This window comes from Diadema setosum, chromosome 5 (genome assembly GCF_964275005.1).
Source record: "Diadema setosum chromosome 5, eeDiaSeto1, whole genome shotgun sequence".
Taxonomy (NCBI): domain Eukaryota; kingdom Metazoa; phylum Echinodermata; class Echinoidea; order Diadematoida; family Diadematidae; genus Diadema; species Diadema setosum.
The window spans coordinates 28,983,638-29,001,193 of NC_092689.1; the positions used below are offsets into that span (position 1 = coordinate 28,983,638).

The window sequence follows — 17,556 nt, forward strand, 5'->3', positions numbered from 1 at the left end:
TTTTGAAGTCCTGCACTTGACCTTTGACCCCATGGACCCTACATTCTCTAGATAATCACTTCCAGTCAGTACATGTATATACTATGTTCCATGAAGATACCTTGAACAATTTTCCAAAGTACAGAGAAAAAAAAGAAGTTTTAATATTTTTACTTGACCTTTTGACCTTTGACCTTTGACCTCATGACCCAAACTTTCACCAGAGAATCTTAATTGGGTAATACATGTATACACTAAGTTTCAAGAAAATATCTTCAGGCATTCAATAGATATGGTGGAAATAGTGAAATTTTATGTATTTGATCCTGACCTTTTGACTTTTGACCTTTGACCTCATGACCCAAACTTTCACCAGAGAATCTTAATTGGGTAATACATGCATACGCTAAGGTTCAACAAAATCTCTTCAGGCATTCAATAGATATGGTGGAAATAGTGAAATTTTATGTATTTGACCCTGACCTTTTGACCTTTGACCTTTGACCTCATGACCCAAACTTTCACCAGAGAATCTTAATTGGGTAATACATGTATACACTAAGTTTCAAGAAAATATCTTCAGGCATTCAATAGATATGGTGGAAATAGTGAAATTTTATGTATTTGACCTTGAGCATGTGCACCCAAAAGTTGATAGGCACAACTTCACCCCCTAATACACATACATGCCAAGTTTCATTAGGATACCTCAACAGGTTTCGATAGTTACCTTGTCCACAAAATTCATTACGGACGGACGGAAGGACGGACGGACGGAAGGACAACCCGAAAACATAATGCCTCCGGCACCACTTTGTGGCGGAGGCATAAAAATCTTAAGTTTTGACCAATTTTAATGCTCTGACTTCAAACTCGATTTTCACAGCTTCAACCGTGCCAGACTTTAGGACCTTTTTGTTGTAGCGGGTCACATATTATTTTCCACATAATATGAAATTGGGAAAACAACAAATACAAAGTCTGTACTTCTAAAAGAGGAATAACAAGTGGTGCAGCCTTTGTGTGATCTTTCCAAATGGAGAAATGGGACTGGTACTAAAAGCAAAATATATACCCATAGTCTTCTGCTAGGATGATTCATACAAATGCACATATACCTGTATATCATATGTTACATCAATTGTCCCTGAAAAGAAATTAACACAGCACTATGCATACATCCAATGACAATTACATGAATCACACTAGCAAACCTCCATGAAATGTGACAGTTTGAATTATATAAGATTGAAATGAAAATTGTCCTCCTTTCCATATCACTCTCACTATATCCTTTACCATAGTACAAAAACAATATTTGATACCCAAAATATAAAATAATAGAAAAAAAAAGAAAAGAATGAAGGGGATGTGAGCAAATACCTATTAAACTCATATCTATGGATGCTTTAATAATAAAAGTATGTGTATACACTCATATTACACTGTGTACACATACATGTACACACAAGTTTTTCTTCTTTGGCTGCTTTTTTTTAAAGAAAATGTTGGTTGCAACTTACTAATACGATGCACCAGCCGAGGAATCTGAGGATTCTATCTCTTGGGTACGAGAACGAGTGGAAAATCTTGCCGGCCTAAAAGAGAAAAAGAAATAAGCAAAGAAAAATACACATATTGGGGGATATCATTACTCCAACACTGTTCTTGAGTACAAACAGAACTGTTTGTTTGAGTTCTTTCAGTGTTTTGGGAGAGAAGCGAGAGAGTACAGTACTCTCCACTTAATTGGGTACCGCTTAAGACCTCCGCACACCTACAAGTAGCACAGTAACAGCAACAATCCAGGTTTTTGCTATGGTGTGCCAAAAGGAACTGTGTCTGGTTCTGTTACAATATCACTTTCCCGCTAATAATTTTGTTACAAAATATCTTCAACTGGTGAGTTTCTGCTCTTGATTTTAACACAAGGGTAAAATTTTTTGAGATTTTGCTACCAAAATAATTGATTTTTTAACAGAACCAGACATGGGTCTTTTTGGTGCAAATTATGGTCAATGTCAAATACATGGGGATGTAGGAGAATTGTTGCAGCATTTGGTTGCATATATATGCATAGGAATCTAGTTTTAAATGACAGATGTTAGGAGTGTGTATGTGGCTTGATGAGGACCCAGGGTAGGGCTGCATGCAGCAGATGGTTTGCAAAATTATGTTGTAGACACTGATAAAGGATGTTGTGTAACTTTAACTGAGCTGTGGCCATAAGTGGCATACTGTGCTGTGTGTCTGATGCAGAGAGGTGTGTGATTAGTGTGTGGTATCTGTTTTGTGACTGAATGAACATACTTTTCCCTTAATCAGTTACTCCGCTTAATCGGGAAAGGAGCACCTCTTGCACTGCCAGACACTACCCGATTAAGTGGAGACTACTGCATCTCTTGACATGAATGCTGACTTTATAAGTCAAGGACATCACTCTTCCATTAAATCATGGCTTATCAGGCATGATCAGATTTAAAAGTTTCCCTACACTTTTTACGTTCAAAGCCTCATGACATTACATGCATTATCAAAGCAAACTGACATACATCGATGAATGCAGATAACCAATGCAGGCACTGTGGTATGGAAGGCGACACCTGAAACCTACACCACAAGGTCGTATATTCTAATCCTGCCTGTCAACGTAGATCCTACTGCGATATTTTTAAGAACAAGTTAATCCAAAGATGCATGTGGATTGAATGAATGCAGCAATATTAGAAGAATACATTATATATCAGTGAAAGTTTGAGGAAAATAAGACAATCAGTTTCAAAGTTTTGAATCTTTCAACATTTCTGAGCTGCCATGGCTGGATGACAGGACTACTATACTTGTGATGTCAAGCATGTGCAATGATATAGGGAAAATACATGTACAGTGTATTTCAAGAGAATTCCATAGAAATTCACCTTTTTGTGGAAAAGTTCACATTCCCTGGACTTGCTATTGACACATGTTGAAGGACAATATCATTCCCCAAGCACTCTTTCACTTTGCAACAAAATATGAAAATACATTGTATTCTGTTTATGCTTTATTCATATATCACTCTCCTGCAGTGACGGCACACAAACTGTTGTAGTCTTCTCATCCAGCGATGGCAGTACTGAAACTTTGAAAATGGATGATTTTTGATTGGATTGTCAGATTATCTTTTAACTTTCACTAATGTCTTCTTCTATTATATTGCTGCATTTGCTCAATCCACACATATATTTGGGTGAAATTGCCCTTTAACCCCCGTGCCCCTATCGACACAACTGTGACCACTGAGTGCTTGCTGGGGGTATTGATGATGCCATAAACTCTGTCATTGAACAGGTTTCATATTGGAGAGGCTGTCCTAGACAAATTAGAATATTTATGTCCTCTCCACCTTTCTTGTCCTTCTCTGACAAATCTAACCGCAAGTCTCTATTACAAAGCTGATGTGTGTACCAATACAGCTGAGCAAGTTTTATGCATGTATACACAGAGTGATGGAATGGACTTCAGATTGCACATTAGCCCAACATCTGCTTCTAACTGGATTACAATGTGAAATAAAGTATCAAAATACAAACAGGAAAACAAATACACCATGTAACATGAAGACATTCGGTAAGATTATTATCAATCTCTCAAGAAAAAAGAAAACACACATCAAAATCTCACTTTATCTCCATCAAGATACTTGACAATATCTGATCATTTTCCAAGAACCATCTTCAGGTAACTTTTGCTTTATTAAACAAACAATGGTGGCAGTGATCCAGAATAAACCTCAAATACAGGAGAGCTTTTTATTCTACTACATATTATGTGAAATACTTTATAACACATAAGTAGTACTATCCAGTACATAAAAAGACCCACACCCCCCCCCCTTCAAACGTACAGCACCCACCACAGAAACATGGTTTCTGAGGCTCAATGGGTTAATTTCTTCAACACTTGAAAGACCGCCAGCTGACACCATTAAAAAAACATCAAAAAATATGTTGAGTTTCCTCCTTTGCACAACAATGGGAAGAGAACATAATACAGATAGATGCATTAATGCATTAATAAGAGGGTGCAGCTCACTGAATAGAGTTTAAAAATGCCAATCACATGATGAATCCCATTTAATAACAATAAGACATCACATCAACACACCTACGCCTACATCAGCAAGTTACAGTCGTTGGTTTTCATTGCCCAGTTCAATATGTCCAAGGGCTGGTGCACACACATCATAGACCAACAGAAATTCCTACCCGCATGACTGCCACGGCGGAACAGAAGCACAGTTGCCGATGCAAGTCCTACATGCTACAGGCCTTTACAGAGAGTTAACTACAGTGAAAAGCCTGTCACTCTCAAAACCACAGCAAAACGGAGCAGAATCTAGCAGAATAATGAGGAAGATATAATTATTCACTATTAAAGCCAGAGTACATCACAACAACAACGAACACAACAAAAAGTTTTACTGGTTCCTAATACCTTACTGCGACCCCCAACAGCTACATGTAACAAATGTTCAATGAGACTACAAAAATTTCTCGGTTACTCTGCAATTTGGGCTTTCATACCAAGGCCTGAAACAATTTCTGCAAGAAACAACAAAATTAAGCCAATCTGGTCAATGCTAAGTCCGTTTTTATGTGAATCCTTCCCTCCTTCCTGATTTCGACAGCTACGAAGGAGGACAGTGGCTCACATGTGTAGAAAGAGCATCTTCCAGTACTTAATATACAAATGACGCACAGGTCTGAGTGCGTCAGTCGGACTTGTGTGCATAAGGTTACTATGGAATGCTTAACCTTGCCGAGTAGGTTTAGGCTAAATTCCATAGTTACCGCATGCACACTATATTCCGACTGACACACGAAAAGACATGTGCGTCATCTGTTTTATAGAATGGGTTCTTTTCTTGCCAAAACCCGATTTTTCTATCGTGTTACCTGATGACAAATTTACTGGATGTATTTCCTTTTGGCTTGCCATAAACGAGAGCCCGAAAACCATGCATCAGTTTTTACTGGACGCACAGTTAACCGTGCATCAGTAAAAACTGATGCATGGTTGTTTTAGCCAATAGGCGTCTCGTAATGAGTGCGTGAACGCTTGCTTAATGCGCGAATCTTTGTTACAAGTGCGCGTACTCTTGCTACAAGTGCGCGATAACATGTTTACCACTGTGACTCAGCGTGCGGCCAGTATAAATAAACACATAGCTCTCGACCAATGAGATCGCAGGATTCTCGCTACCCATTCTATAATGGTCACTGTTTGAAAGATGTAAACAGAGATGCACAATCATACAAGTATATACACACAGAGATGATGCATACAGAGACACATGCACACATCTCACAGAGACACTTGAGAAACAGCTCATTCAAGAGATTCTTCTTACTGCAGTCCCCCTTCTACATGTACAGACATTTTTTCTTTTTTTGTATAAACTTTGCCCCAATCCGTCACCAACTTGTACTCATTATCAATATCATTTTCTGTTATAATCAAACTTTTGCCTGGGATTAGCTTGTTCCACGTTACAGTTTCAGTTACAGTTCCATGTTACAGTTTTTGTACTTTGAAAAACGCTCTTTATCATTTTTCTGGCCAGCGTCGCATGTAAAATCTAACTTGTTCCCACGCACACACACGCACACACACACACACATACTGCAAAGAAACAACAGCAGCAACAACAACCCGAAGGTCGCAGGGGGAGGGAGGTGGGCTGAAAACCATTTGTGGTTTACTAGGCCATTAACAAATGTAAGGCACACAACTAGTCAATGAAACATTTGCTTGAATTCTTTTACACAAACCAATGCACTGCAAATTTTGGAGGCTCCAAACACACAAAAGAGGAGTTACCCAAGTGCACAGTTACATCTCCTGCATTTTATCATCTATTGTACCTTGATACACACAACTGCTTGCACAAACATCAGTAACAGAATTCCAACAGCAAACCCTGTATATGAGACAAGCCAGTGAGCACAATACCAAAGGAGAAAAAATATACATTTCATCGCTTTAAGCATGCACTCCCTTTTGTTGTCACACTCTAGTTGCATGATTTGCGTAAAGGCCATCACCAGAAATTTTCTTGTTTCTTTCTTTCTTTCTTGTTTGTGCATGGACACGTCCTTTGTGCATGGAAAAACCATGCAGATGTCACATGCTACAGTACTGACATGCACTTGGGTGACGAAGAGCCCTCTCACAATTAAAGCCTCGGTATTTTCGGTCTGTCTGTGATACGTAGAAACACTTTCATAAGAGTGTAATTTTCTTGGGTTTTTTTTTTTTTTTTGCTTTTTCTTCCTTTTGTTTGTTTTGCCTCCTGACAGATGGGTTGTTTTGAATGACTTTTGAATGAATTTTGGAATTCGTAGAAGTCGTGACTTCGGTCATTTTTGTGGCTTTTCTTTGATCTTGTGGTTAACATCAGGGATACCCAATTGAATGACCAATCTCTCTCCCCCCCGTTGCTTTGTGACCCTGGATCCAGGCACGTCTGCTCGCTGAGCTGTCAAAAAATGGCGAGCCATGTAATTTTGTATAAGCCCGTATCGTGGGAGAGTTACCTAGCAAGGCATCCAGGGGTGATTTTACAAGAGAAAGGGCTCAAACCTTTTGATTGTTGCATCATTTCACAGGTGATCCTTCATTTAAGTCGCCTACAATATATTTCCATCAGAAGAAAGCCAATCACTTGTCAGTCTCTATTCTGTTGCCAAGGTAACTGCAATTACTGCAGCAACTTTAATACAATAATTGCAAACCTCTTCATGAAATTGGGGCACAAGACACATCAAGGATAAGATTTACTCACATGCATAAAATATTTCCTTCAATAAGGAAAAACATTATTTCTTTATCATCTGAAAAAAAAAAAAAACAAAAAAAAACAAACTCGATCATCAATCTATTCCAACCATTTATAACTCACCTTCCGATAAAGCTATCACATCCGGCATACCTTTATTAGTATGGAGAGTCATCAACAAGGTTTGTTCTCTGTAACTTCTTGATAGTGGGTCAAATGTTATTTCTTTCCGAAACAAAACATACCAAAAAGCTCTATCTCTTCTGTCCCCCCCCCCCCCCTCCTTCAAGCATGTAATACATTGTAAGCAAGACAAGTAAAACTAACTACAACAGTATTTCACAGACTAATCTGGGAGCATTATTGAAGATTTCTGGGCCACATGAACTCAGTTGTGGATTTCCTTCCAAACAGAATGCTGAACACCAAAAAGGTGGGGATAGAAAAGACAATTAGAATGAAGTGGCACATACAATCATGGTACTATGAAGTGTAAAACCAGATATATTCGCGACATGAAACTTTCACGAATTTTGAGCCGATGGCCTTTTTTTCCCCGCATGAAGCTTTGAGGAATTTGAGCCCACGTTTTTTTTCGCAGCATGAAACTTTCGCCAATTTCCGACTGGCATTCAATGCACTGTGAAGACAAAAACTTCTACATCCATTAACTTTCACAAATCTTGGCTCCTCGCAAAATTTGTGCACACAAAAGTTTCTGGTTTTAAAGTAGTTTTTTTTAGAATTTTTAACATTCTTGCAAAGTTTGCAAAAGTTTCATAAATGCCATTTGACACTGTCAAACCATTTTGCAAGGAATGACACTTGAAAATATTTGCACACTACACCAACATATTCAGACAAGGTCTCATTAGAAAATGAAAAAGGTCCATTACAGGGGTATGAGGGGTATGTCTGAGTTTCTAGCAGTTCCTTTTCTTTTGTTCAAGCATAGAAATATTTCAACGCAATGACCTCACTTCAGCATTCTTGTGTTATTTTACGAAGGGGCTTTGGTGTCAAAAGGTCACAGCACAGATTGCACGATTACACGAGAGTCGCAACACATTACCAGCCTTCAGGCCCCCCTGATCCCACTGCTGCCCTTGGGCCTTGCCAGTATTAACTATCATTATCATTTCTACCGTTTGATCGCCAGGCACCAATTCCACTCTTGGGTCAAGTATTACATTGCGAGCGACACGCCTAGTCCTCAGAAGAACACAAAAGGAGCAGGAGTTGAACACGAGTGCTGATACTCAAGAAACCACAGCATGCTCCACTGCACCGCAATGCCCTTCCAGTCTGAGATCGTCACGTTCAATTCAATTCAATTCAGCTTTAGAATTTGAGAATGCACAATCAACTGGTGTTTATCCCGAAACTGTCCTCAGATTTTCACTCTGAGCAGCTTCATAGGAGGTCTTGAGGGTCGTTTGTATGTTGTTTTGAGTTTTTGTTGTTTTTAGGGGGAGTTGTTTGTCTGCATTCTGCCTGTGTTTGGTTGTTGTTGCTTTTTTTATGCCATTCTGTTGATGCCAGATAATCCTTCAATTTTTGTCTTTCATAGTTCATTGACAATAACAAGAGACATGGGAGTGTCATCCTCACCTGAGCATTGCAAGTTCGAAACACTCTTGCAGACTACAACCTGAGAACATTGCAAACCTGGGGGCGGAAGGAGGGGGGCAGCTTTTAGGGCTTCAATGAGGCATGGCATCTATTTGCATATTCCATCATACTGGTAAAAATGCCTGCCTACTACACTGTATTTAGAAACTTTGACTATGCAGTTAAAAAAAAAGAGAGACTAAAATGTAAAAACTGCCCCCTGTCCCATTCCATCCCCACCCAACCCCTGGATCTACCAACCTTGAAAATATGTTTACTCAAGATATTTCTGGTTTTAAACATATACATATATATATTTCCTTTTTTTTTCACATTTTGAATTAGGGGGCTCTGGGTTTCTTGCGTTAAGTTTTGTAATTCTTGTGGTAATGCATCGAATTTGGTGACAAATTTGACTATGTGTTTTCAAGAAGAAGAAAATGTGCTGGAACTGTCATCACTGCCATGAATAGACTTAAAACTTGCAGTCACCAATCTACTTACTCACACACTGTAGGACTTACTTAGCTTTAATCACTTCTAGTTCTTCATGAGGAAGATTTGTGGAGCTTCAAAAATTTGAGGGCTTTGGTTCTCCCTCCCCACCCACCCTCCACCACCCCCTGGGGCATTGTGTTCCTGAGCGGCCCCAAGAAAAGAATTGTGCCCATTTGGACAAATATATGACCCGCTACAACAAAAGGATCCGAAAGTCGGGGAAGGACAATTTTTTGAAAATGGCATGATGTTATTCCCTTACTCTTCTACTTTACTTTCATATATAACACAACTCATAAAAGTACTCGGTTGCGGAGATATCAATGATTTTATTAGCGCATGTCAAGTACAATGTAGTTGAGGAAATCAGTTTCAAGAAAAACGCCTTCAAAGGTTTCCTTCCGACGCTATCATGATCAAGGGAGGCGAGACAGTTTTCACCGCTTGACAATAGAAGGCATGCTCCTAGCGACCTCCACGATGTTCATTCAAGCTTAGCGCCAGCGGTCTCCGCACGACCAATCAGTTATCAGGATGCCACGCACTGACCAATAGGATCACTCCCTCGTTGCTAGGGGTGGAGTCTAGCTGCGGCACTAAATCCAAATCTTTGGACACGTTTCTGTTACGTTGAAAGTTGGAAAATCATGGCCCAGAAAAACGCTGATTTCTTGCTTTTCCTTTGATCATTAAGCTTCAAAATTTTGGCAGATGATAGACAAATCATTAGTCTACAAAATTATGCAAAAAACAGAAATTCAATTGTTTTGACCAATTTTGATGACGTGACTTCAAACTCGATTTTCTTGGCTCAGCTGTCAGCGACTTCAGGATCCTTTCGTTGTAGCGGGTCACATATTTTCTATACTCTATCGATAACACCTGTCAAATTAAGTGAAAATCTGACCATGCCTTTTTATGAAGATTAAAATGAGAAAAATAGGGCCCCATCTTGAAACACCCACCCCCCCCCCCCTCCCCCATCCACTCCTGGATCTGCCACGAACAAACTTGAAATTGTACTTACTCATAGGCTCACTAATTTAGCCTTTCTTTCCTGTTCTACTTGGAAGATTCATAAAGATTTCTTAAATATGGCAGCTTTGTTTCATCCACAGATTTTCATCAAATAAACTTTGAATTCTTCTTAGAATTGTATGCTCTTTCACATTTCATAGAATGATTTCTAAGTACATACATTTAAAAAAAAAAATCAAAGCAGAATCCTTACCTCAACCAATACTTTACCATCGCTTCAGGCCCCTTTATGCTTGGTGTGCAGGTCGGGGTGGGGGGGGGGGGGGCTCTTATACTGTTGTTGTTTACACAAGGGACTACTTGGGATATCGTAAGTATGATTTCAACTCCTGTAGGTAGATGTTGACATTTCTGCCCTGGTTTTACTTTTGGAATTTTGCAAGTAGGTTTTTGATCGTAAACATAACAAGAAATGTAACAAGAAATGAACAGAAAGAGCTATGTCCCACATGCACTGTCCCAGGCCAACACACTAATGTTACAATGTCAAATGACTACAAGTAGTCGAGCCCTAATGCCACGCTAAGGGGTCTCCTACTCAAATCCCTGGAAAAGTAGTACTTTCTTGAGAGATTTAATCTCATTTCGAGCAATGTTTTAACAATCTTCTGCTTGACAAGTCACACTTTTTCCTTCATGTTTATATTTGTTATTGTTATTGCAGTTTTAACCATGATGAGAAAACCATAAATCAACAACTCGCGGAAAAGTCTGATCAATTGCCACTTTAACAAAAATAAACAAGGAAAAGTAGAAATTACGCGGTGCGTAATATATGTCCCCGCCGGAAGTAGCATTTTGTAGCAAAATGTGCAATACAGGTCAAAAATCAAGGTCAAAGGTCAAAGATGTCAAAGGTCAAAATTCTGTGTAAAGTTTTGAAGCCCTCACCTAGTGCCATCACATAAAGCAAACGGAATCGAAATTGGGTTAGAAATGGCAAAGGAGTAGCATTTTGTAGCCAATGTACAATACAGGTCAAAAATCAAGGTCAAAGGTCAAAGAAGGCAAAGGTCAAAATTCTGTGAAGAAGTTTTGAAGCCCTCACCTAGTGCCATCACATAAAGCAAACGGAATCGAAATCAGGTTAGAAATGGCGAAGGAGTAGCATTTTGTAGCCAATGTACAATACAGGTCAAAAATCAAGGTCAAAGGTCAAAGAAGGCAAAGGTCAAAATTCTGTGTAGAAGTTTTGAAGCCCTCACCTAGTGCCATCACATAAAGCAAACGGAATCGAAATCGGGTTAGAAATGGCGAAGGAGTAGCATTTTGTAGCCAATGTACAATACAGGTCAAAAATCAAGGTCAAAGGTCAAAGAAGGCAAAGGTCAAAATTCTGTGTAGAAGTTTTGAAGCCCTCACCTACAGTTTTTGTAGTGCCATCACATAAAGCAAACGGAATCGAAATCGGGTTAGAAATGGCGAAGGAGTAGCATTTTGTAGCAAAATGTACAATATAGGTCAAAAATCAAGGTCAAAGAAGGCAAAGGTCAAATTTCTGTGTAGAAGTTTTGAAGCCGTCACCTAGTGCCATCACATAAAGCAAACGGAATCGAAATCGGGTTAGAAATGGCGAAGGAGTAGCATTTTGTAGCAAAATGTACAATATAGGTCAAAAATCAAGGTCAAAGGTCAAAGAAGTCAAAGGTCAAAATTCTGTGTAGAAGTTTTGAAGCCCTCACCTAGTGCCATCATATTAAGCAAACGGAATCGAAATCGGGTTAGAAATGGCGAAGGAGTAGCATTTTGTAGCACAATGTACAATATAGGTCAAAGGTCAAGGTCAAAGGTCACGACTGAAATTCTGTGTAGAAGTTTCAAAGCTCCCTTGTAGTGCTATCATATAAAGCAAACAGAATTAAAATTGGCTCATAAATGACAGAGAAGTAGCAAATTGAAGATTTTGATCACACACGGACGCACACACGGACACATGGACGGACACACGGACACACACACGTACGGAGCCCGTTTCATAGTCCCCTGCTCGAACTCGTTCGGCGGGGACAAAAATGTGTGAATACATCAGCACGTATAGAGATTATTAATACGATTGGAAAATATAAAGAAAATTTGGGTAATGTGGTTTCAAAAGTTCAGGCCTATCATTTTCTTTCCAACCATTCTTGGATTCCCATAAAATGCATCTCTCCCTTTCAAAGGTACTATTGCAGGCTCTTTTGTGGGTTGGGTTACATTCACGGTTGTACTGGCTCTTTTACTCTCTTGTTCCCTGACTCAAATCCCATCATGGTGGTAAATTTTTTTTTTTTTTAAAGGTAAAACAGTTTCCATTTGCCAGCAGAGACTGCTGATTTTTGCTCTGCAATATAGAATCATAATATGCACATTACAGCAATGTGTGAAATAACACTTTGATGACATGATTTCAGTTGGTTAACAACTATAGTCAAATATTAGCTAAGATAGTACGCTAACAGAATTGCATTCTGAGAGCATATCCCACTGATCTGATCAAAAATCAATTGCAAATTGGGACATAGCAGCATCCTGAGGTTTTCCCCTTGAGAGTGGATGTCATGCAGTTATTGGGAAATACTATTGCTCGGGTACTGGCACAATCGATCATCACATAACATTCTATCTGGCCACTACTTGATGGAGAGGGAGGTAGATCATTCATTAAGGGATAAAAGTCAAGTACAACAATCAAAACTTTTCTACGCTTTTGATCTCAAAATACTCCAAAATAACTGCTCATCCCAGCAAATGTCATCAGCCATACAAGTTCCTTGATAGACCCTTTCATTATACCGCACACAAATTTCTACATTGTGGAAGATGAATTTTGAGCCCTTCTCTGATCTCTGTTACCTTTAACCCTGACTTTGCTTCTTTGCCATTGGGACAGATGTTTGAAAACTTAGGGTCAATGAATAGAAATGACCTATGAAAACTACCTCCCCCATACCACTGATGTTACCATGGCCTTCCTTCTGGATAGAGGCACATTGCTACACCTGAGTAGGCTCGCTAATCTACCACTACATTCAGTTTATTGGGGATGGATTTCCACATCATAACCCATACTGCCAATCGCCTGGGATGATCTACGCTAACAATGAGTTGGGAGAAACTCTGAAATCTTATGGGTTGTCATTTTAATACGTCAAAACAGTTTTTGTTTTGAGAATGGTCATTGGTGCTGAGATCAAGAATGTGCATCCCTCTCTCAGGACTACATGTCACTCTCAAAATGCCACTGAGATTGCATGCAAAAGAGTTACTAGTGGTGGTTTCATGACGTCTGCTCCCGCATCAATTGCACCCATGAAATATCTGCACTCTCAGCCCAACATAAATTCGAACCAAAAACAACAGCCTAACCCTAATCCTAATCCTCACATCAAGCTAAACCTTAAATCCTATCACAACTCTAACCCTAACCCCGAGTCCTTGGAGAAAATGAGACTGGAGCAGTTTTCGCAGGAGCAAATGTTGGGTCACCACCAGTGGTACTCACAGGATTAATTTAGTGCAATATCGGGGAATAACAGTCGTATGTGAATGGTTGCGGCCAACTTTTATTTAAAGGTCCAGTTTACCTTTGGGAGCAGAGATTTTAAAAATGTTCAAGATATCACATTTGATGCATACGTGTAGGTCTGTTGTATCACAAAACATCCTTCCATATAAAATTTTCGCAATAAAGCATAAAATATGAGGAGATATCAGTATTTTCCTCAATAAACCATAACTGTAGACAGTTCAGTCTGGAAGCATTCTTATTATAACTATTGTTCACATTTTGTGTATCTAACAATACTTAACAGCAATTATATGGATTCAAATTTTTACAGTGGTTGTTTCTCTCCCTAACTCACATTTTAGCACTATTTCAAAGCACTAATGGTGGTTTTTGTTTCATCTGCAAATGGTAAATTATGCCTTTAATACACGGGTACTACTACAATCATCGCTTCACTACCAGGAGGTGCACCATCACAATCATCAAAATCCCCACCTCCAATATCACATCATCAAATTACCACCACCACCAACAACAAAATCCCACCACAATCACTGAAATAATTACCAACTCCATCAAAGGTCCCATCACCACCAACAAATTTATCACCACCAACAGTAAAATCCCCATCACCACAATCATCAAAATCATCCACACCAATATCACATCATCAAATCATCATCAATGTCTCTACTACCAACAAAATCCCCACCACCACCAACAAATTTATCACCACCACCAACAGTAAAATCCCCATCACCACAATCATCAAAATCATCCACACCAATATCACATCATCAAATCATCATCAATGTCTCTACTACCAACAAAATCCCTACCACCACCAACAAATTTATCACCACCACCAACAGTAAATCCCCATCACCACAATCATCAAAATCATCCACACCAATATCACATCATCAATGTCAATACTACCAACAAAATACCTACCACCACCAACAAATTTATCACCACCACCAGTAAAATTCCCACTACCACAATCATCGAAATCATCACCACCACCATTATCATAACAATCATCATCACCCAGTATCACCACCATCACTTTCACCATTGCCACTATCACCACCAGCAGCACATCATCACTATAACCACTGCCATCATCAAAATCATCACCATCATCATCTATGATTTGCGCTTAGAAACACTGTATTAAGTGCATTACAAATATTATGTATTATTATTATTATTATTATTATCATTATTATTATTATTATCATTATCACTACTACTACTACTACTACTACTACTACTACTATTATTATTACTATTATCATCATCATCACAATCCCCACCACAATCACCATCAGCTGATTGTTTTTTGTGTGTTACCTGATCAATGGAGAGGCTAGTTTTGCTTGCAGGATGCACAAACTCACTATTAAATAACGGGTAAATGTGTACATCATACAACTTCCTAGGAACAATTGTACTAATTTTTAACTCGTTCCTTCTGCAATTCTCTAAATACCTTCAATGTCCCAAAACGAGAATCTTTTTGCCCGTCGACAGAGAACGGACAGTTTGCTAATCCACCTGTGTGAAAGCAGTCAAGCGGTGCATGCATCCCCTCCCTACGGTCAACTACATGTGCCCTTGAACAATAGAAATATCGATCGGGTGCGATGAATGAATAGAGCGTGCGCTGATGGGCTCACAGACTCTTTTGTTTTACAAAAATCAGGCACCAGAATTCGATGACTGGGGTCAGCAAACTAAGATATCTACTGTGATCAGCTTTGATCGCTAATGTAATTGTTCATATGAGTTTTGTAGCAGAGCAAGGGCAAACTAAATCAGAATAAAGGTAAAAAATACTGTGATATACAAATTCTTACAAGAGAAAGAGAAGTGCTGATAGAATAAACTCTAACCTATTTATCAAACCCATTTTGGGGGACTTTATAACACAAAGAAGCATGAATTTAGGCCACGAAAGCAGACACTCTTGTCTTCATCTTGGGAACCTGGTATACCGGGTTCCCATATATCAGTTGCTCCCACGGGAACCTGGTATACCAGGTTCCCGTAAGGAACGGGTTAATATGCTTTCTATATGCAGGAACCAGGCTGACCTGCACTTTGCAATATGTACAACTCATGAAAGTGGGGATAGTCAGCCTTCACCCTGAATGTTATGCACCACTCGATACGTACATTCCCTGTTATTGAAAGACATACAGATACAACTCACCTGCAGTCCGAGAAAGGCCAGGAAGATTGAGGTCAAAGTACCCAGAATTCCCTCGGGGTCGTGGGCGACCACTGTTTGATAGACCACCTGAATCAGTGACACAAGAGATGAGATAACACTTTTGACTACAGCAGTAATGTCCATTCATGGATGTCCTTTTAGCATAGTTGGTAACGCTCTGATATCAAGCATTTATCTAAACAGCTTAAAGGGACGGTGTAGTTTTGGTTAAGATGGGAATTCAGGTTTCCAACTATTTTTTTTTTTTTTTGGTGAGATAATGAGAGACCTCTTGTGAAATATGAAAGTTTATTTGATGAAAATTCGTTTGAAATGAAAAGTATCTCACAAAAAGTTAAAAGCTGAATCCTCATCTCAACAAATACTTTACTATCCCTTCAACTACACACATTTTCAGACATAAACTTTGGGTTACATAAGAACAGTACATGTATTGGCTTCAATCTGCTATTGTTGGAAATCATTAAACAATATTTTACCCGAGCAATTTGTTAGCGCACAGAGAAAAGCAAATTACGGATATTCTAATTCAACATGTTACATTCCCTGCAAAGATTTGCTTTTGAGCATATCGAATGTTGCTATGCTACTTTCATCATCAATGGGACAACATTGCCTCCACTAATAGACCATCTCAAAAAATATACATGTATGTCAAACAGGGAGTAGAATTTCTTCTTGATCAGGCACTTGGGATGTCAGCCGATTTGAAAGTTTCAACAAAGTTCTGGTTCTATGCCCTGATGAGGAGATCATTTGGGAGTTTATTTCACACATGGATGCACCCTCCCTGCTGAGTATGAGTTCCTGTTATTTTCTGGGGCAGGCAAGTCTATGGTTTGGTAAAGAGAAACTCAACTGGACGTCAGAGATTTGCATCAAAACACCTTTCTAGTGGAAAGGAGGGTTTGAACTCCAGCACTGAGCTGAAATGATTGCAAGCGCTGTTTCAAAATAAGACTTAAGAATGCTTCTCCTGGGTCGACGCAAATGGCAAGAAGTCAGCCACTAATGCTGTGAAACAAAAGCTTAAAAGTATAAGGCAATAAATGAGCTCTACAAACCACAACACTAAAATGCCAAAGACATCATGTAAACATGTGTAAACAGATTGTTGGTGGTGATAACAAAGTTAAAAATGACATCGTCCAGATTCTGGAATCATTCTTTTTTTCTTTCCCTTTTTTAACACTTCACCCACAGTAATGGCACATCAAACTCTGCATACTTTCGGTGTGTCACCAATTCATGTGGTAGTTTGCTTTACAGCAATTTGTCTATTTAAGAAATTTCATTTCATTTCATTTTATTTCTTTATTGTCCAAATTATGTATAAATTTGAAATTGAAAAAAAAAATGAACAATGAAAAAAATTGAAAACAAAAAAATTCCAGACAAAATCTCAGCTTCAGGCATGACCAAACTTTTAGATTTAGAATTGCACAATGGCATGATAGGTTATTTTCATGAGCTACAATGTATGCCTGAGAATATTTGAGGAGAGCCATTAAGTAGAAACTAATCCATCTCGATGGCATTCTTCCCTCTGGCAAGTAAATTTGCACAATAATGTGCATTACTTTATTCAGACAGGATGAGAAAAATAATATCCAGAAGCTAGATTTACGATGACAGTGAAGTACACGCAGGATAGTAACAAGTCAGATCAGAACGAGACAATCCTGGACTCACCCTTGCCGTGCCGTGTGCGTATAAGTGGTCATATGTGAGTATGACTTTGTCGATGTAATTCGCTGCTCCCCCTGTGCAATTCTCCAGTGAGTTGTCCTCTCCCACCAGTGGTCCACCAGGACCAAGATAACCCCTTTGAGGAACGGCAAATAAAAACAAAAGAGAGAGTGATTTTTAGCTTGATCAAAC

General features: G+C 39.0%; 1 protein-coding gene across 1 annotated transcript in view; it reads right to left on the reverse strand.

Moving 5' to 3' along the window:
* Nucleotides 1-17,556, reverse strand: part of LOC140229258 (heparan-alpha-glucosaminide N-acetyltransferase-like) — a 61,941-nt gene that overhangs the window by 14,433 nt on the left and 29,952 nt on the right. The window contains exons 13-15 of the mRNA XM_072309535.1: nt 17,368-17,500; nt 15,655-15,741; nt 1,503-1,577 (exon numbers count right to left, since the gene is read on the reverse strand). Of these exons, the coding sequence (XP_072165636.1) occupies nt 1,503-1,577; nt 15,655-15,741; nt 17,368-17,500 (295 nt within the window). The remainder of the gene's footprint in view (nt 1-1,502; nt 1,578-15,654; nt 15,742-17,367; nt 17,501-17,556) is intronic.